At 38.6% G+C, this 20,673-nt stretch overlaps 1 protein-coding gene across 7 annotated transcripts in view; it reads right to left on the bottom strand.

The window, feature by feature from the left end:
* LOC112678488 (syndecan binding protein) overlaps positions 1-20,110 on the bottom strand; it is a 38,615-nt gene extending 18,505 nt beyond the window's left edge. For 2 of the 7 annotated variants that reach the window (XM_035708518.2, XM_049103937.1), the window contains exons 1-3: positions 19,965-20,110; positions 19,097-19,230; positions 204-268 (exon numbers count right to left, since the gene is read on the bottom strand). In XM_035708518.2, coding sequence (XP_035564411.1) covers positions 204-254 — 51 coding nt within the window. In that variant the 5' untranslated portion in view covers positions 255-268; positions 19,097-19,230; positions 19,965-20,110. Of the gene's footprint in view, positions 1-203; positions 269-19,096; positions 19,231-19,964 lie in introns of those variants that run through there. The other 5 variants (XM_049103938.1, XM_049103939.1, XM_035708520.2 and 2 more) reach the window with 4 other exon arrangements.
* Positions 20,111-20,673: the final 563 nt, after the last annotated feature.

Genomic DNA, 20,673 nt, shown 5'->3' with positions numbered 1-20,673 from the left:
AGTGAAATGAAAAAGAATTGGTAGCTTTTCTGTAACTTTTCAGTCTGCAATTAATAACTTTTTAGTCTGCAATTAATAAACTGAAAAGTTTAATGTAAAAATGAATACATCCACTATTTAAGTTTTTTGCTTCACTTCACCTATAAGTAGAATGTGTGACAATGTATATATTAAAGAAAAGCACATAAACAACTTAGACATACCTGAAGAACTTTGTCTACCTTCAGGTCTTCAAGAGATGGGTAGAGAGACATTTTTGCAGATTTTTCTAAAGAAAAAACAAACAAATTTCTGTAACTTTCAAATTTCATTGAAATTTAAATAGTATACATAAACCAGCAATATATATAAACATATGTAAATTTTTAACACAATAAGAAACATTTAAATTGTAGAACACATGGAAAAATATGAACATCTAGCCTACACTAAAAACTGATTACTGGTTACTAAACTACTTCATCCTCCGTTACTACTATCAAACTATATCCACTGCAGATTTTAAATTTCCCTTCAAGTAAAAGTCCCTTCATTTCAAAAGTTTAAAAAAATCAAAGAGAATGGTTATCTGACTTACCCTAGCTTACACAAGTGCTTGCAAATGAAAAAAGACTATATCCAAACAAAAACCTAGAAGAGCTCCTATACAATTATCTATGAAATCTCTATCACTGGGGGGGGGGGGGAGAGGGAATATATATATACATTTATATGTATGCACACATCTATTATTATATATGTACTTAGAAAAAATAACTTTTAACAGCAATCGTTAGGAATAGTTTTAATTTTAGGAGACAAATGATACAGATATTAAGGGACTGAGGAATAAGAGAAATTTTTACATTTTAAACATTTCTATACTGCTCAATGTTTTTTAGCAACCATAAATTGCTTTTTGTAAAAATTTACAACAAAGTTCTCAAAGTATTACAAGGCTATGTACTTGAAAATTTTGTTTAGTCATAACTATGAGATCTGGTACTTCCTTTAAACCCAACAAAATAGAATTTATCTCTAATTGGCATAGGGTATGTCAGAGGTTCTTGAGCTGGCTATCAATGTATTACCTCCCACCTCCCAAATCCACACATTACTGGGGGCTCTGCAAATGGAGCCAGTCCCCTTAAATACTGCTTTGTGGCCAGCTAGCATGAGGTTGCGCTTCGTCAGTGCAAGGAGCTGGAGATACACTGGAGGAGAAAAGGTTTTTCCTTAAAGGTTCTGGGATACCACTCCAGGTAGGCTGCTGCAGTACCTGCTTCTCTAGCATCTTGCCCCTGGCAGAAAACAGCTTTTTAAGCACTCAACTCCTGCCGTGCACAGAACCAACACTGACCCCCACATCTGTTGAGCAGTTTACTAGCATGGTGCCACCTGCAAGGCATCTCCCCATAAGTAGCTTTCCCTAACACTCCTCTCATGTGCACCAAGTTCCAAGGTGCAGCACCCTTCCTGTAGCTGACCTCCACCAGCACTCCAAAGGGAGACTTTCCAGTAAACTAGTTTTGAAAACCAACTTCACCATCCACTGACCAACAGCTGCACTCTCCAACAAGGCCTGGCTTTCAGGCACAGAAGAGGGCAGTCTCTTCCTGGGGTACTCTAACTCAGCCCAGGGGTTAGTAGATACTTATTAAATCTGTCCTATATTCATTAAAGTTCTCTTTACTTTTTACCAACCAATTCCGGTTCATGTTCAGGTTAATAATTCTGTACATTGAACTTTCACTGTTCAAGTTACTATAGTTTCTGTCTCTTAGCTGGATGCTGAATAACACCACTTTTTAAGAAATCTATGTACTTTGGGGGCACCTGGGTGGCACAGTCAGTTAAGCAGCCAACTCTTGGTTTTGGCCCAGGTCATGACTCAGGGTCATGAGATCGAGCCCTACATCCAGTTCCACATTCAGTGCAGAGCCTGCTTGAGATTCTCTTTCCTTCTCCCTCTGCTCCTCCCACTCGTGCACTCCAAAATAAATAAATCTTTTAAAAAATGTATATACTTCACTTCACATACCATAAAACTCACAGTTTTAGAGTATACAATTCTTCAGTTTTAATATATCTACAGTTGTGCACTCATCCCTACCATCTGGTATTAGAACATTTCCATCACTGCCCCCCTCCAAAAAAAAAAAAAAAAAAACTCTATGCCTATCCATTCTCCCCTCCCTCCAAGTCCAGGCAACTAAAAATTTTTCTGCTTCTTGATTTGCCTATTCTGAACATTTAATCTGGAATTACAGTATATGTGGACTTTTGTGTCTCTTTTTCACCTAGTATAATGCTTTCAAAATTCATCCATGCTATAGTGCATACCAATACTTCACCCCTTTTTATGACGGAATAACATCCGACTATACGGACTTGCTAAATTTTGGGTACCCACTGATCAGTCAGTAACATTTTGGATTTTTACAGCCTTTGACTATCATGAATAATGCTACTAATGATGCTAATGAACATTTACAACCAGTGTTTGTGTAGACATATATATATTTAATTCTCTTGGTTTATAACTAAGAGTAGAGTTGCTGGGTCACATGGTAACTATTTTACTTTTTGAAAAAATGCCAACTGGTTTCCAAAGTGACTGTACCATTTTACATTCCCATCAGCAACATATAAGGGAGAGTTCTAATTTCTCTGTATCTTTGCCATACTTGCTATTGTCTTTTTTATTACAGCCATCCTAGTAGATGTGAAATAGCATCCCACTGTAGTTTTGATTTGTACTTCTCTAATAATCAATGATGTTCAGCATTATTTCATTTGTTTATTGTCCATTTGTATATCTTTGGAAAAATATCAATTCAAATCCTTTGTCTGCTCTTCCCTCCTTCCCTTCTTTCTTTCTTGCCTAATTTTCCTGGGCTAGAACCTCCAATAAAATGCCAAATAAACAATGGCCTGATACAGGGGCACCTGGACAGCTCAGTCAGTTAAGCGGTTAAGTGTCTGCCTTCCACTCAGGTCATGATCTTGCTCAGGTCATGATCCTGGGATCCTGGGATCAAGCCCTGCATCAGGCTTCCCTGCTCAGTGAGGAGTCTGCTCCCCCCTCTCCCTCTTATCCATGCTCGTGCTCTCCCCTCTTTCTCAAATAAATAAAATCTTTTTTTTAAAAAAAATGGCCTGATACAGTTTTTAAGGAGAAAACAGGGCTTACATATGTGAATAAAATGCAAATTCGTGAGAAAATACAGTAAGAAATGGTTTAATTCCATTAATTCAGGGAAACAAAATGCAGTAACCTTTCTGTGTCTCAAAAAATCATTAAGCTTCCCCCTGTAAACATGTTTTATTTACATTTCCAACCATTTTATCAGTATCATAAAATTATTTTAAATTCACTGGAACAAATGTTGGCTTTTTTTTTTTAATTTTTTTTTTAATTTTTATTTATTTATGATAGTCACAGAGAGAGAGAGAGAGAGAGAGGCAGAGACATAGGCAGAGGGAGAAGCAGGCTCCATGCACCGGGAGCCTGATGTGGGATTCGATCCGGGGTCTCCAGGATCGCGCCCTGGGCCAAAGGCAGGTGCCAAACCGCTGCGCCACCCAGGGATCCCCAAATGTTGGCTTTTAATGTAGTACTATTTCTATTTTAGGTTTCTACTTTTACTTCTGCCACTGGTCACATACAAGATCCCCTTTTCCTCATGAAAAGTGAATTGGATGAGTGTAAATTTCAAAAAATCAGTGAGTTTTCTCAAACATTTCCCTCATAAAGCTTTTCCTTAAATATTAACTGAAGTTGTCTGAACAACCCTGAGGTCACTCATTTCCTAAAAATTACTTCATGCTCATACAAATATTCAAACTCCATCCCAGAAAAGAAATGGGCTTTTCAGACATTTTTTAAATAAAAAGTATCATCACAACTTACACTTTTTAAAAAATTTAGTTTCAGGATTGTTCGAAGTATGTGACCTTAATCAACTCTCATTATTTTTCTAAAGTACGAAGGATTCCTCAACGATTTTACTTCACAAACTATTTTTGTGGCTTCATTTCACATAATTTCTTTCTAAACATTACAACATTCTAGCTGCAACAGCCTTCTATTTCTTTTTTTTCCTAAATTTTTAATTTAAATTCAATTTGCCAACATATAACATCCAGTGCTCATCCCATCAAGCGCCCTCCTTAGTGACCCTCACCCAGTTACCACCCCCCCCCCCCCCCCCGCCCACCTCCCCTCCACCCTTTGTTTCCCAGCTACTTCCCATCCTGGTCAAGTGCTTCTGTGCCCCCTATCTTTGCAAAAGCTGCTTCCTCTTCCCAAAATCCCTTTTGAGGACTTCTCTTTCAAAACCCCAGTCAAGAGCTACTTCTGTGAGGACACCTTTGATGACCTCAACCTAACAGGTTTCTCTAACATCAGCAGTTTCACTCTCCCTGTTATACAGCTAAGTTTATGTTTCTCTGGTCCTTGAAATCAAGGCCTTTAATTTTTTATTTCCCTAGCATAATTCCTTATCCTAAAACAAGTCAAATATTTACTAAATTTTGATCAATATTGCCAAAACAGCAGTAAACAAGATATCTTTCAAACATTCATTGAAAAGTTCAAATTTTCTTATCTTTCCAGTCTACATCTTTGAATACAAACTGTTAAAAGCTTTCTGGGAGAATAATAAATTCTTGTATTATTTTTCTTAAGGGTTCCATTAAGTAGGAGTGAGTTCATCTTTGATCTAATGTCAAAAACAATTAGCCCTTTTTTAAGAACTACCAAACTACCTTTGAAAAATCCTTTCAAGTACGGTTGGAATTTCAGAATGACCAATAATGAGATTCAAAGGGATTGTGAAAATAATTCTATTATATCAGTATGTGAACTCGCATTTTACTTTCACTTAAAACTCCTCTCACACACTATTATTGTACTGACTACAGAATTTTGCTACTAGGCCTCCCCTTCAGCTGACTGAGAATCAATAATAAGGTATAGATCCCAGTGACCCTGAAATTAGTAGGCAAAACATCTTGCCATCTACTCTACCAGAGTTTGAGCACATTCCTGACTGTAAAGCTTTGTTTCACTGGTCTAATTCCTGGAAAGAACTGGTCTCCACTTACCCCTAGACTAGGTTTGGCCCATTCTAAACTCTCTCCATGCGTAATGAAAAACCTCTGCACCCAGTGCACCACTAGGCCTTAGGAAATAACCCCTAAATTAGTTTCTACTAAAATGTTTCTCAGAGCTTGGAACACTTTCAGGGTTTGTTTAGAACATCTAAAAATAAAAAAAATACCTGACTATTCTGAGTATCAACTTTCCTATTTGGCTCTCCCATATCCTCAGGGCAATGTCAGGGTAGCTTCCTTAGAGTCTTTACATATGTGCAGACTAAAAGCCTCCATAACTCAAATACCATATGTTATATTTTGGAACATCTAGTTAATTTGCTTCTTAGATGCTATACTCTGGCAAATGAGGTAAGAAACATACTAGTAAAGCTTTCCAGATAATATCACCTGGAATGGCAATGCATATCATTTTCTGAGTTGCTGACCGCATTCCCTCAATAAAACCAACTACGAAAACTGGTCTTTTTTAAAATGACATGTGATTGTTTAAGTTAAAATAGTATTTGTTTAATCCCAGCTGTTAAAAAAAAATCATAGGATAATAAAAATTCGGGACTGCAGAATCAGTAATCTTAAAGTGCAATACAACACATCTGGTACTCTAGCTTTTGTAGCTGCTGCCCAAAGATAACTCCTTGACTGCCTGGCTCTGGTGGCCAGTAAGGCTTAAATTCATCAATCCCATAAGACTATAAGAAACAGAAACAGTTGTTAACAGGCTATCTTCCCCAAGGCACAACACAGAGACAGCGGACTGAAATAAATGCACCTCCAGTTTTTCTATGAAAGAAGTCTATTAGCTTATCCTCATAGCTATAGCCTGAGGAATAGGCTTCTAATTAAACACACATCTAAGAGCTGACTACAATACTCTCCAAAGACTGAGAAGGCCAGTGGGTGCCTCTCCTTTGCCCCCTACCAAGTCTTTGGTGTCTCCAAGACAGAAGCTAGTGTACAGGCCTGGCACACAAAATGTTTCCCATAGGGCACATCCCTGGATAAACAGGCTTTGGTAGTGAGGAAGCCTGTATTCACAGGTTCCACAGTACTATAACAAAACAAAACAAAACAAAACCAAGTGAACTATCACCCTAGGGCACAACACAGAATGGACCGACAGAAGTCTTTCCCTCAAAGAGGTATTTTGCATACATTAAAAGCTGCTGCCTGAGGTCCCTGAATCTAAGTGTTGACTAAGATCCTCTCCTTTGGAACACTGACAGATCTTGGCACACCTTCAACTACTGGGAGCAACTAAGAATAAAGTAGGCTGTTTGGACAATTAAAAAAGTATGAGACAACCAAGAACTCAGATGATGAAGTTCATCTCTTAAGTGAGGTGTGTCACTCAAGACAGAGAGATGACTTAATCTAATCAATGAAATCAATAGAAAGTCAAGTAAAATAAAGAAACAAAGGAATATTTCAAGTAAGAACAAAATAAAACCTGAGTAAAAGACCTTAGTGATATGGAGATAAACAATTCACCTGATAGTTCGAAATAGCAGTCAATATATATGCTCACTTGGCTCAGAGAACAAATGATGAAAAAAGTGAAAATTTCAAAAGAAAATACAAGAAAATACCAAGCAAATATCACAGAACTGAAAAATACAATAATTTAACTGAGAAATACAATAGAAGGATTCAAGAACAGACTAAATGCAGTAGAACAAAAAAAAAAAAAGAAAGAAAGAAAGAAAGAAAAGAAAAGAAAAGGAAAGGAGAGCAAAAGCAAAGATAGCATAAGAGACTAACAGGACATCAAGTAAACAAACATCCTCATTATAAAGGTCCCAAAGGAAGAAGAGGAAAAGGGGCAAAAATTTTAAATTTGACAAAATAATGGCTAAAAAAATTCTCTAAATTGAAGAAGGAAACAGATATCCAAGTCCAGGAAGTCCATAAAGTTCCAAATAAAATGAACCCAAAGAGACCCACATCAAAACACATTATAATCTAATGTCGAAAGTTAAAAGAGAGAAAGAATCTTAAAAGCAGGAAAAGCTTGTTCGGTACAACTTGTTATGTACAAAGGAACCTCCATAAGACTTTACGCACACTTTTTAGCAGAAACCTTGCAGCCCAGAAGAAGTCGCATAATACAAAGAAAAAAACTGCCACTAAGTATACTCTACTCAGTAAAATTGTCCTTTAGAATTGAAGGAGAGATAAGTTTTCCAGACAAGTGAAAGCTAGATGAGAATGACAAGAAACCAAAGGAAGCTAATTTTAGGAAAGCATAAGAAAATACGAATCTCACTGGTAAAAATAAATATATTGTAAAATTCAGAATAATCTAGTTCCATAAAGAGGCAATCACTTACAAAGCTAGTATGAATGTTAAAAAACAAAAATAAAAATAACTTTAAGTACAAGAGGGGTGCCTGGGTGGCTCAGTCGGTTATTTGTCTGCCTTCAGCTTGGGTCACGATCCAGGGTCCTAGGATCAAGTCCTGCGTCAGCCTTCCCTGCTGTGTGAGGAACCCGCTTCTCCCTCTCCCTCTGTCCACTGTCATACTCTGTCAGATGGATGAATAAAATCTTTAAAAAAAAAAACAAAACACTTATTTCTTAAGATTTTATTTATTTATTCATGAAAGACATGGGGGCGGGGGGGGGGGGCAAAGACATAGGCAGAGAGAGAAGCAGGCTCCATGCAGGGAGCCTGATGTGGAACTTGATCCCAGGACTTCAGGATCACACCCTAGGCTAAAGGCAGGCTCTAAACCGCTGAGCCACCCAGCGATCCCCAACACAAAACTTTAAGTGTAATAACTTGCTGAGGAATACAGAAGATAAAAATTATATAAATTGTGACATTAAAAATATAAAAGGAGAAAAGAATAAAAATGTAGAGATAAGGATGCTCACTCTTGCCACTTTTACTCAATACAGGATTGGAAGTTCTACCCAGAGCAAGTAGGCAAGGAAAAAAAAAAAAGGCATCAAAATTGGAAAAGAGGAAAGCTGAAACTGTCCCTGTATGTGGGTGATATTTTATCTATAGAAAACCCTAAAAACTCCACCAAGAAAACTGTTTGTTTTTTTTTTAATTTTTTTTTAATTTTTATTTATTTATGATAGTCACAGAGAGAGAGAGAGAGAGGCAGAGACATAGGCAGAGGGAGAAACAGGCTCCATGCACTGGGAGCCGGATGTGGGATTCGATCCCAGGTCTCCAGGATCACGCCCTGGGCCAAAGGCAGGCGCTAAACCGCTGCGCCACCCAGGGATCCCAAGAAAACTGTTTGAACTAATAAACAAGCTCAGTAGAACTGTAGGATAAAAAAAAAAAAAATCAATGTACAAAAGCATCTGTGCTTCTACATCCTAATAAGCTAAAACAAAAAAATTAAAATAATTCCATTCACAAATGCATCTAATGATAAAGAATATTTAAGCATAAATTTAATCAAAGAGATGAAAGATCTATAAACTGAAACCATAAGACAATGCTGAAAAAAACTGAATACAAATAAATGAAAAGATAGTCTGTGTTCATGGACTGGAAGAATTAACACTGTTAAAATGTCCATACTTCCCAAAGCAATCTACATATTTAATGCAATCTCTACAAAAACTCCAATAGCATTTTCAAAGAACTAGAATAAAGAATCCTAAAATTTGTATGGAACCTCAAAAGACTCTATAAACAGCCAAAGCACTCTTGAAAGAACAATGCTGGAGGCATCACACTTCCAGATTTTAAACTACGTTACAAAGCTACAGTAATCAAAAGGGAATGCTACTGGCATAAAAACAGACACACAGATCAATGGGAGAGAAAAGAATCCAGGAATAAACCCACATATATGCGGTCAATTAACTTATGACAAAGTTGTCAAGAATATACAATGAAGACAGTCTTTTTAATGAATAGTGCTGTGAAAAATGGACAGACACATGCAACACAATGAAACTGGACCATTATCTTACACCATACACAAAATTCAACTCAAAATGTATTAAAAGACTTGAACATAAGGCCTAACAATCCCTAGAAAAAAGATATGGATGCTAAGTTTCTTGACATTTGTCTCTGTGAGATTTTTTTTAGATGTATATTTAAAACTAATATGTTATAGATCTATTACATCTTAATTTTTAAAAATTTAAAAAATTAAAAAACATACTGTTGGAATAAAAGCCAAGTTTAGTTTCAGCTCTGTCAAGAACTTAAGCTTCTTTCCAGGGTCTCAATTTAATGTATGATACAGTAAATCAACAAAGTATCTATTCTGTAAGGCAAAAGACTTAGAACACAGTTTTTCTTTAAATAGCCGTCATTATATGCTATATTCCTGGAACTCTTCAATAGCAATGGGTTTGAATGTTCTAGTTCCATAAATTATTTTCAAAGGAACACCACATCAAACCATTCCCTTATTTAAACATAGAAGACTAATTAGCTTCAATAATACGGTATAAAACTTTTTAAATTAGCACAAGAAACAACAAATGCACATCAGGAAAGTAATCTAAAGTAAAGTCCTACCTGTCCCCTTAATCCAAAGGGGACACATTCCAAGACCCCCCAGTGGATATCTAAATTAGGGATAGTACTGAAACTATATATATTATGCTTTTTCCTGCACATATATACATATGATAAAATTTAAGTTACAGTTAGGTAGAGTAAGAAATTAATAACAATAGCTAACAATAAAACAAATACTTCGAAACTTGTATGAATGTGTTCTCTAAATATCTTACTATACTGTACCTGCCCTTCTTATGATGATATTAGAGATACAATGATGAGATGAAGTGAGGTAAATGACATAGGCATTGTGACCTAGTGTTAGGCTACTACTGACTTTCTGATGATACATCAGAAAGGGGATCATCAGCTTCCAGACCACAGTTGACCATGCAGATAAGGGGGAACTACTATACTAACATATAATAGCAAATTAAAAATCACATTAAGGCCCTAAAATAGGATTTCTTCAAGTTTAAAGTCCGTTAAGTATAAACTAGAAATGTTAATAAAGATTCTGGAGTCCTAGCCCAGAAACTAAAACAATCAAGTCTAGACCAAGGTTCAGAAATCTGTCCTCAACCCTTTGTATACTATCAGGGTCCAATGGACCCATTTTGAGTTCCTTTTTTTTAGCATTCTATTTAGTGACTTTTATTCTTTCTTATAAATCTTTCCAAAGAAAAAAAAGAAAGAAAAACCTTTAAATGTAGTAAAATCACTCGATCTGATAAGAGTTCAACTGGACTTTTTCATAAACCTAACATCTGTTATAGGATTTTAGTGAATTTATTTTTCTCCACCTTGAAATACCTTTCTATTTCATCAATTCAGAATTACATCAGAATTCATCAGTAGGGATCCCTGGGTGGCTCGGCGGTTTAGCGCCTGACTTTGGCCTGGGGCGTAGGTTAGTCCTGTATTTCCGGGATAGAGTCCCACACATCGGGCTCCCTGCATGGAGCCTGCTTCTCCCTCTGGCTGTTTATCTGTCTCTCTCTCTCTCTTTCATGAATAAATAAATACAATCTTAAAAAAAAAAAAAAAAAAAAAGAATTCATCAGTTATTTGCAACTATGCTAAGAAACTAAAATAACAAAAAAATAAGATCACCCAGAATGATGCAACAGTGAAATACTGCATTCTTTCATCCTTCAGTTTGTACTACCCAAAGTACTGCATCTTCTTTCAAGAACATATAAACTCTGAAGACACTATATGTGTAGCTTGTTTTCCAAAGTGTTCCTTAAATACTTGGAATTTTTCCATTTTTCACCCATGATGGCAGAGAATAGGAAACTGAAGGAGGAAGACATTTATGAGACAAATCAGAATACAAGTAACTGTATGCTAGATTCTTATGATAATGAGGAAACCGATCATATACGCAAATCACAGACTATGAATTTTCAGACCATGATGATCTCCTAATTAAAGTTTTTCAAGTTTAATAAGTAAACATACCTGTAATTAATAAAAGAAATAAAATTTTTCACTCATTCAAAAGAACATTATCATGCAACATTTTGAAACAAGTCCCTCAATCCTTTTTACTAAATAAAATATTACCATATTTTATTCCCTTATATTTATAGACCAAAATTTACTTGATAATGGATTTTAAGTGGCCAAATGAAGGTTGGTGTTTAAACAAAGATGACTGGGAAAAAAAACAGTAATGTAATGAAAAATTTTTAAAGTCATCACACTGGTTATTCTAATTGGTGTTTATAATATATAGATGAAAATTCTCTGCAAACATAGAAGAAAAAGGGTCAACCTTGCCATAAAATCATAAGCCATTAAAATTTGTAAAAGTACTACATTTTGGAAATACAAGTCCAAAGTACCAGATGGTAACAAGAGAATCTATTAGAGATGTATATGAAATCTAGTATCAGTATTGTAGTTTGACAACCAAGTTCATGAAGGAGAACCATATGTAATGATAAACTATAACATATCAGAGATGTATTTGACCTGGGAACAATAAAAGAGGGACGTGCTAATTTCACACGTGCCAACTGATGAGCAATTAGTTGTACTCAAAAAGATGTTGCCCATTTCAGCTATATATACTTTCAAATCCAGGAAATTTAGAATAAAAATGTGGGTTTCTTGAGGTACTAGGGTAGCTCAGTCTGTTAAGCAGGCAACTCTTGATTTCAGCTCAGGTCATTATCTCAGGGTCATTAGAGTGAGCCCTGCATTAGGCTCTGCACTCAGCGCAGATGCGCTGCTTGAGATGCTCTGATCTCCTCCTTCTGTCCCTGCCCATCCAGCTCATGGTATAAATAAATTTAAAAATCTTTAAAAACAGAAAAACAACAAAAACCTATGGGTTTCTTGTGTTCCAGTTGTTACTTAAATTGTTTTTCTGGCAAAACTGTGCTTCAACCGTCCCTTTACCATCACTTTGGCAAATTTTTCTGAAGATGAACTAAAATATATAAAAAAAAGAAGTGTCCATTGGGCTCAGATGGTAAATGGTGATGACTATGTTTTATGGTACACTAAGCATTCTAGATGATTCATAAATGTCGTCGATGAACTCACTGTGATAAAGTCAACAGCTGTCTATAGCAATGGTTCTCAAATTTGGCTAATCATCAGATCAGAATTACCTGGGCACAAGTTAAAAATAGCTTCCCAGGCTGACACAGATTTCATGGAAGGACTTAGGAACTCTTTAATAATTAGCCAGGGAAATTCTCATGATAAGCCATTGTGAAATGTGGCCATATGAAATATACTATTAAGCAGAATACTTTCCTCTTACCCATAAGGTTCCATTTCTGACCTATTGGACTGGCAAAACTCCAAAGTGTGACAACAGACTTCGACAGTAAGGTTTTTTAAGACACTCATATATTACTCATGGAAGTACAATTCCCATACAAAGTAAGTTTGCAGTATCTATCAAAATTATGAATACAGATACCCTCCAACCCTGCAGCATCCAGTCCACAAATATATTTGCACATAAAAAGTGACATATGTAAAAGCTTATTCTTGAAGCACCAACTGCAATAGCAAAATACTTCAAAGAAGGAAGTTCTATATACATAAACATAGAAAGGTCTAAAATAACATTAAAAAACAAAGCATGTTTTAGAGAGCAGTATATAAACATGCTAATATTTGTCTTACAAGCAAGAGGGAACTTAAAGATCTAGAAAAAGTACAAACTAAACCTAAAGCTAGCAGAAGTAAGGAAATCATAAAGACTAAAGATAAATGAACTAGAAGATAAATGAACTAGAAAATAGAGGAAAACAACAATCAATGAAACCAAAACATGATCTGAGAAAAAAAGAAACAAAATCGACAAACCTTTTGTTAGCCAAAGACAGAAAGAGAAAAGTCAAAATACTAAAATGAGAAATGGGAATATGCACATTGATTCTACAGAAATTATGACAGTACTATGAATGACTGTACACCAAAGTATTGTATAACCTAGATTAAATGGACAAATTCCAAGAAATATAAAGCCTACCAAAACTAAATCACAAATAAATTAAAAATCTCAATATACCTATAACTACTGACAAGACTGAATCAGTAATCAAATATCTCCCAACAAATAAAAGCCATAAACCTTAAGCTTCCTTGGTGAATTCTTCTAAACATTTAAAAAAGATTACCAATCCTTCTTAAAATTTGGCAAAAGTTGAAGGGAATATTTCCTAACCTATTCTATGAAGACAGCATTAACCTGATATCCAAGTCAGTCACTCCCAGAAAGAAAACTACGGACCAATATCCCTTATGAACACTGCAAAAAATCTTCAAAATACTAGCAAATGGAATTCAATAGCACATTAAAGGATTATACATCTTTTAACCAGTGGGATTTATTTCTGGAATACAAGGATGGTTCAACGTACAAATAACTGATCAATATAATAGGCTGCATCAACAAAATAAAGGGAAATAAAACACATGATCATCTCCATTGATGCAGAAAAAAACATTTGATAAAATTCAACAACCTTTTATGAAAAAACACTCAACAAATTAGGAATAGAAGATAATTACATCTACATAATAAAAGCCACATATGAAAAACCCACACCAAAAACTCAATGATGAAGACTGACTGTTTTTCCTCTAAGATCAGAAACAAGGCAAAGAAACCCACTTTTACCATTTCTATTCAACATATTACTGGAAGTTCTAGCCAGAGTAGTTGGGCAAAAATAAGAAATAAAAAGCATCCAAATTGAAAAATAAGTAAAATGATCTGTGCAGATTATTTGATTTACATGTTTAAGGTTTAGAAAACTATAAAGATGTCACAAAGAAAAAGCTGTTAGAACTAATAAATTCAGCAATGTAGCAGGGTATAGTCAATGCACAAAATCAGTTTATTTCTATACATGAAAAATAATCTGAAAATTGTTACTATTTTACAATAGCTTCAAAAAGAATACTTACAAATTAACAAATGTGTTAATTTAATCAAGGAGGTGAATGAAAGGCTTGTACAATGAAAACTATAGGGGTAACTGGGTGGCTCAGTTGGTTAAGTATACAATCTTGATTTTGGTTCAGGTCCTAATCTCAAGGTTATGAGATTGAGTCAGGTCAGATTCTGCACTCAGCAGGGCGTCTGCTTAAGATTCTCTTCCTCTCCCTTCGCCCCCACCCTACCCCACCCCACTGCCTGTGCTCATGCCCATGCTCTCTCAAATAAATCATTTTAAAAAAAATTACAAAACACTGCTGAAAGAAATCAAAAAGGATATAAATAATATGAAGCACACCCCATGTTCATGGATTGATAGACTTAATACTATTAAAATGTATCAGCTAAAGTGACCTCAAGATTCAATGCAATCCTTATCAAAATCACAGTGATTTTTTTTTTTTCAGGGAATAGAAAAACTCATCCTAAAATTTATATGAAGTCTCAAGGGACTCAAACATCCGAAATAATCTTGAAAAAGAATAAAATCAGAAGGCTCATATTCCTGATTTCAAAACTTATTATAAAGCTACAATAATCAAAACTAATCTTTTAGTATAATGGTATACAAATCAACGGGAAAAAATAGCCTAGAAATAAACCCTCACCTATATGGTCAAATGGTTTTTGACAAGAGGGCCAAGACCATTCAATGAATAAAAAAATCTTTCAACAACTGGTGCTGAGAAAATTGGATATCCATGTGCAAAAGCATGAAGATGACCCTTACATAATACTATTTCCAAATTCAACTCAAAATAGATAAAGGAACTAAATTTAAGACCTAAAACAATAAAAACTCTTAGAAGAAAACATAGGAAAGAAGATTTGTAGCCTTGGACTTAACAGTGATTTTTCTGGACATGATACCAAAGACACAGATAAAAGAAAATCTAGATACACTGGACTTCATGAAAAATTTAAAATTTTGTACATCAAAAGACAGCATCAACAGAGCAAAAAAGCAACCCACAGAATGGGAGAAAACATCTCCAAATCACTTATCCAATAAAGGATTAATACCTAGAATAGAGAACTACTAAAACTCAACAAGTAAAAAAAAAAAAAAAAAAAAAAAAAAAAAAACTGGTAAAGGACTTGAATAAACATTTCTCCAAAAAAGATACAAGAATGCCCATAAATACATGAAAAAAAAAATCTTCAGCATCATTAAGCATTACAAAAATGCAAATCAAAACTGGGAGATTAGGATGGCTACTATCAAAAAAAAAAAAAAAGACATGGAGAGAAAACTTGTCAAATACAAGCAGAAGAATGAAACTGGACCAATTTCTCACACCATACACAAAAACTCAAATTGGATTAAAGACCTAAAAAGGGAAACCTGAAACCATAAAATCCCAAAAAAAGAGGACAGGCAGTAACGGCTCTCGCATGGGCTGTAGCACCATTTTTCTAGATAAATATCCTAAGGCAAGAGAACCAAAAGCAAAAATAAACTACTGGACTACCTCAAAATAAAAGGTTTCTGCACAGCAAAAGGAACAATCAACAAAAATAAACAGCAACCTACAGAACGGGAGAGGATATTTGCAAATGACATATTGGGTTAGTATTCAAATATATAAAGAACATATATAACTCAAAGACCAAAGAACAAATAATTCATTTTAAAAGTGGGTAGAAGACACGAACATTTCTCTAAAAAAGACATCCAGATGGCCAACAGACACGTGAAAAGGTGTTTAACATGACTCATCACCAGGGAAATGCAAATCAAAACTACAATGAGATATCACTTCACACCTATCAGAATGGTTAAAATCAAAAACACAAGAAAAAAATAAGTGTTGGCCAGGATGTAAGAAAAAGGAACCCTCTTGCATTGTTGGTGGGTATGCAAACTGGTACAGCCACTTTGGAAAACACTATGAAAGTTCCTCAAAAAGTTAAAAATAGAACTACCCTATTATCCAGTAATTGCTCTTCTGGGTATTTACCTAAAAAAAAATACAAAAATGAGTTTAAAGGGATACTGGCACCCCGGTGTTTGCTGCAGCATTATTTACAATAGCCAAAATATGGAAGCAACCCAAGTGTCCATCAACAAATGAATGAAGATGAAGGATGTACACACACACACACACACACAGTGATTAATCAGCCATAAAAAAGAATAACACCCTGTCATTTGCAATGACATGGATAAAGCTAGACAGTACAGTAAGCAAAATAAGAAAAAAGGCAAATACCACATGATTCCACTCATATGTGGAATTTAAGAAACAAATGAACAAAGGGGGAAAAAGGCAAACCAAAAAAACAAGACTCTTAACTATAGAGAACAACTGACAGTTATCAGAAAGGCAATGGGTGGGAGATGGGTAAAATTGGTGATGGGAATTAAGGAATGCATTTGCACTGGGTGACATATGGTATCATTGAATCACTATACTGTATATCCAAAACTAGTACAACACTGACTATATTGGATTTTTTTTAAGTATCAATTAGCAGGGATGTGGAGAAGCTGGAACCCAGTGCACTGTTGATGGGAATGTAAAACGGTATACCCACTATAAAAAAGTGTGGTAGTTCCACACACAGACACACAAAAAAAATATATATATTTTTTTTTTTTTATTTTTAATTACCATATGATCCAGCATTCCACTTCTGGGTATACATCCAAAAGAATTAAAATCTGTATCTAAAGAGATATTTGTACACCCATGTTCATAACAGCAATATCCACAAAAGTTCAAACATGGAAGTAATGCAAGTATCTATCTATGGATAAATGGACAAGCAAAATGTGGTATGCACATAAAATGGAACATTATTCAGCTTTAAAATGGAAGGAATTTCTGCAACATGCTGGATGAATCTTGAAGACTTTGTTAGGTGAAATGCACCAATCACAGAATGACAAATACTGTATGATCCCATTTATATGAGGTACTTACTCAAAATTGTAAAGATATAAGGATGGTGACCAAGGGCTGGGGGAAGGAGAGAATGTGGAGTTATTACTAAATGGTTACAGAGTTCCCACTGTACAAGTTGAGTTATTTAAGGACAGATGGTGGTGAGGATTGTACAACATTGTCAATGTTTTTAATACCTCTTAACTACATGCTTAAAAATGGTTAAGATGATAAATTTTGTTATGTGTATTTTATTACAATAAAAAAAGAGGAAGGAGCAGAATATATTTCTATGTTTGTACAGTTATAAGATATCCCTGGATGGATACCTAAGAAACACAAAGCAGTTGGCTCTTATAGAAAGGAAATGTGGTTGGCTGGAGGACTTTTTTTTTTTTTTTAATTTTATTTATTTGAGAGAGAGAGAGAGCACGGACATGAGCAGAGGCAGGACCAGAGCGGGAAGCTCCTGGCTGAGTGGGGGGCCCAATTCAGGGCTAGATCCCAGGACTTGGGGATCATGACCTGAGCCAAAGGCTGACACTTAACCAAATGAGACACCCCAGTGCCTAAAATTTTTAAAGATTTTATTTATTTATTCATGAGAGAGAGAGAGAGAGAGAGAGACAGAGAAAAGCAGAGACACAAAGGGAGAAGCAGGCGCCACGCAGGAAGTCCATTGCGGGACTCAATCCAGGCATTCCGGAATCACCCCCTGAGCCAAAGGCAGACGCCCAACCGCTGAGCGACCCAGGCATCCCCAACTGGAGGACCTTTAGAAGGAAGGAAACTACATTTTGAGCCATGTTACTACTGACCTCCTCAAAACCTAAATGTATAAATAATATTGGCAGCACTGGAAAAGAAATTAATAAATGCTAATAATGTAACTATTACTAGATAAAGGACATATTTTAAAGTTGTTCAGAAGAAACTTTTTTTATATAAAATCTTGGCATTTACTACCTAAAAAAAGTACCTAAATCTGACAAAAACAGGAAAAAAAAAAGTTGAGTCATGTTTAATTTAGGTAATGGTTTTATTAAAGAGTACATTCACCTGCCAACTATTTGTAAATTCATCCTCTTCTGGTCATGATTTTTATGTCCTTATAACACTCAAAAATTAGTGTTGTCAGAGTTAAATCTGGATTATAATGGACTATTTCCTGAACATTTTGAAAGACATTCCACTTCCTTATTTTCACTTAGTGGCACAAACCACTTGATCTATAATATTACACACCATTTATTTTTTTAATTTATTTTTTAAGATTTTTAAAAATTTATTTATTCAAGAGAGAGAACACAAGCGGGGGTGGGGGGGCAACAGAGGGAGAGGGAGAAGCAGGCTCCCCACTGACCAGGAAGCCAGACAAGGGGCTGCATCCCAGAACCACGGGATCATGACCTAAGCAGAAGGAAGATACTTGACTGAGCCACCCAGGCGCTCCTAGTACCACCGAAGGAAGAAAAATTGATAGAACTAAACTGGTAACAGAAAACATGAAAAAACTTTTTGTTTCTTTTTTTTACTGTTTGCCCTTAACCTCAAATAGAAAAGCTAAAGATTGGAAAATCTAGATTTGGAGCCCTGGGTGGCTCTGGGGTTCAGCATCTGCCTCGGGTTCGGGCCGTGATCCTGGAGACCCGGGATCGAGTCCCACATCGGGCTCCCTGCACGGAGCCTGCTTCTCCCTCTGCCTGTGTCTCTGCGTCTCTCTGTGTCTCTCACGAATAAAAAACTTTTAAAAAAAAGTAAAATGTGAATTTTAATCACCTACATACATTGAAGATAAAGCCAACAGCCTGCAGCTGTTTTCAATGTAATTTTCCTTTTTAATCTTTTTTTTTTTTTTCAGACACGTAGATGTTAAGTCTGGCAAACCAAATGTACTTTTTTTTTTTAAAGATTTTATTTATTTATTCATGAGAAAGACAGAGAGACGCAGAGACACAGGCAGAGGGAGAAGCAGGCTCCCCGCGGGGAGCCCGCTGCGGACTCGATCCCGGGACCCCGGGGTCACGCCCCGAGCCAAAGGCAGACGCTCAAGCCCTGAGCCACGCAGGCGTCCCCCAAGGTACTCTCGAAGGAATGTACTCACACAGAGAAGAAAAAAGAACAACACAGTAAATGAGCAGACGGAGAACATACACACACTAGACAACCCAGAAATCGCCTCCGAGCCCGGTACACTGGAAGACCCGTGATTAAATAACTCCACTTCGGTAAGGACGGAAACTTTCCACATCCATATGCCTTCACTTTCCCATTATTACCAGGAAATCCTGCAATGAAAACTCTGAGTCACGGCACGTCCGGGGATAGCTCCCCGCGCGCACAGCCGCCGCAACGCCTCCCCTGCGCTCCAACTTCTCCAGGAAGAGGCGCGCCGCGAACCCCCCTCCGCACCCTGCCCGGGAGTCGCGGCTCGGCGCCCCGCACGCACCTCGGCCCCGCCGGCCCCGCCGCCCCGGCCCCCGCGCCCGCCCCCGCGCCCGGGTCGGGACGCAGCGCCGTCCGCGGAAGGCTGGCCCCGCGACTTCGCAGCCAGCCGCCGGCCCCGCCGCTCCCGGGGGCCCTCGGCCAAGGGGAACAAAAAGGCGGAGCGGCCCGGACCCCGGCGCCCGAGCTGCGGGGGCGGCGGGGAGCGGGGGCGGCGGGGGCGGCGGGGAGCGGGGGCGGGCCGGGCCTCACTGGCCGTCCGTCGCCCGCGGCCCCCGGCGCCCCCCGCCCCCCGCCCCCGGCCCCCGGCGGGACCTCGAACCCCGCAGCGGCGGCGGGCGGGCGGGCAGAGCGAGCGGCTCGCGCCGACTTTCGCCCCGGGCCCCTCCGGGCGCAAGCAGGGGCGGGGCCCCCGAGGAGAGGGCGTCGCCGCCGCCCCCCGAACACCGCCGAGGCCGAGACGCCCTCCGCCAGCGACCCGCGGCGCCCCCGCCCCCGCCTCTGCCCCCGCCCCCGCCCGCAGTCCCCGCATCCCGACGCGGCCTGAGCGCCCCTTCGCCCGCCCACGGCTGCTCACCTCGGTCGCAGGACCCGCCGCCGCCGCCGCCTCCGGTAACTGGCCGGGACGCCGAGACCCGAGGGGGGGAGAGCCGCGCGCGCCCGAGGACCGCCCGCCAAGCGCGTCACGGCGCCTCCCCCGCCTTCCGCCCGCGCAGGCGCGCGGCCGCGGTCAGGTGACCCAGTCCCCATGGTAACGGGCGGCGGGGGCGGGCGCGGGGGTTGGGGCGCCGAGGGCCGCCCGCCCGCTCCCCGGGTGCGGCTCCGCGCCTTTTCCTCCGGCCGAGGGGCGGTGCGGGCGGCGGGTGCCGCGGCCTCGGCGGTGTCCGGCTGCGGTGACGCCCGTTTGGCTCCCTCCGCTTCCAGCCCGAGGAGCGGCCGAGATCGCATCCTTGGGGACCTCCTCCCGCCTCTCTACCCCAGCCGTCTTGACCTCTCACTTGACCTCTGCGCTCGCGGGCTCGGAGACTTGCCTGCACGAACCCGTCTCAACCCCTGGCCTCTTCGGTACAACTTTTTTCCTTGGCTTTTATTACTCTTTGTCCATCTGAGCGAAAGTTCATTGGCTGTTCGAGGTTATGTGTGGTACAGCGCACAGGTCATGACCCATATCCTCAGGCAAACGCTAAAAAACTGTGTTTCTCAGGGCTGTATTCCAGGTACCGACCTAAGAACCTGATGTGTATGGCCTCAGTCCCTACATCCCTGCTAGCGCACAGAGGAACAGG

This window comes from Canis lupus, chromosome 29, assembly GCF_003254725.2.
Source record: "Canis lupus dingo isolate Sandy chromosome 29, ASM325472v2, whole genome shotgun sequence".
NCBI lineage: Eukaryota > Metazoa > Chordata > Mammalia > Carnivora > Canidae > Canis > Canis lupus.
Note: the sequence above shows the minus strand (reverse complement) of the source record. Positions and strands in the feature narration are given on the sequence as shown.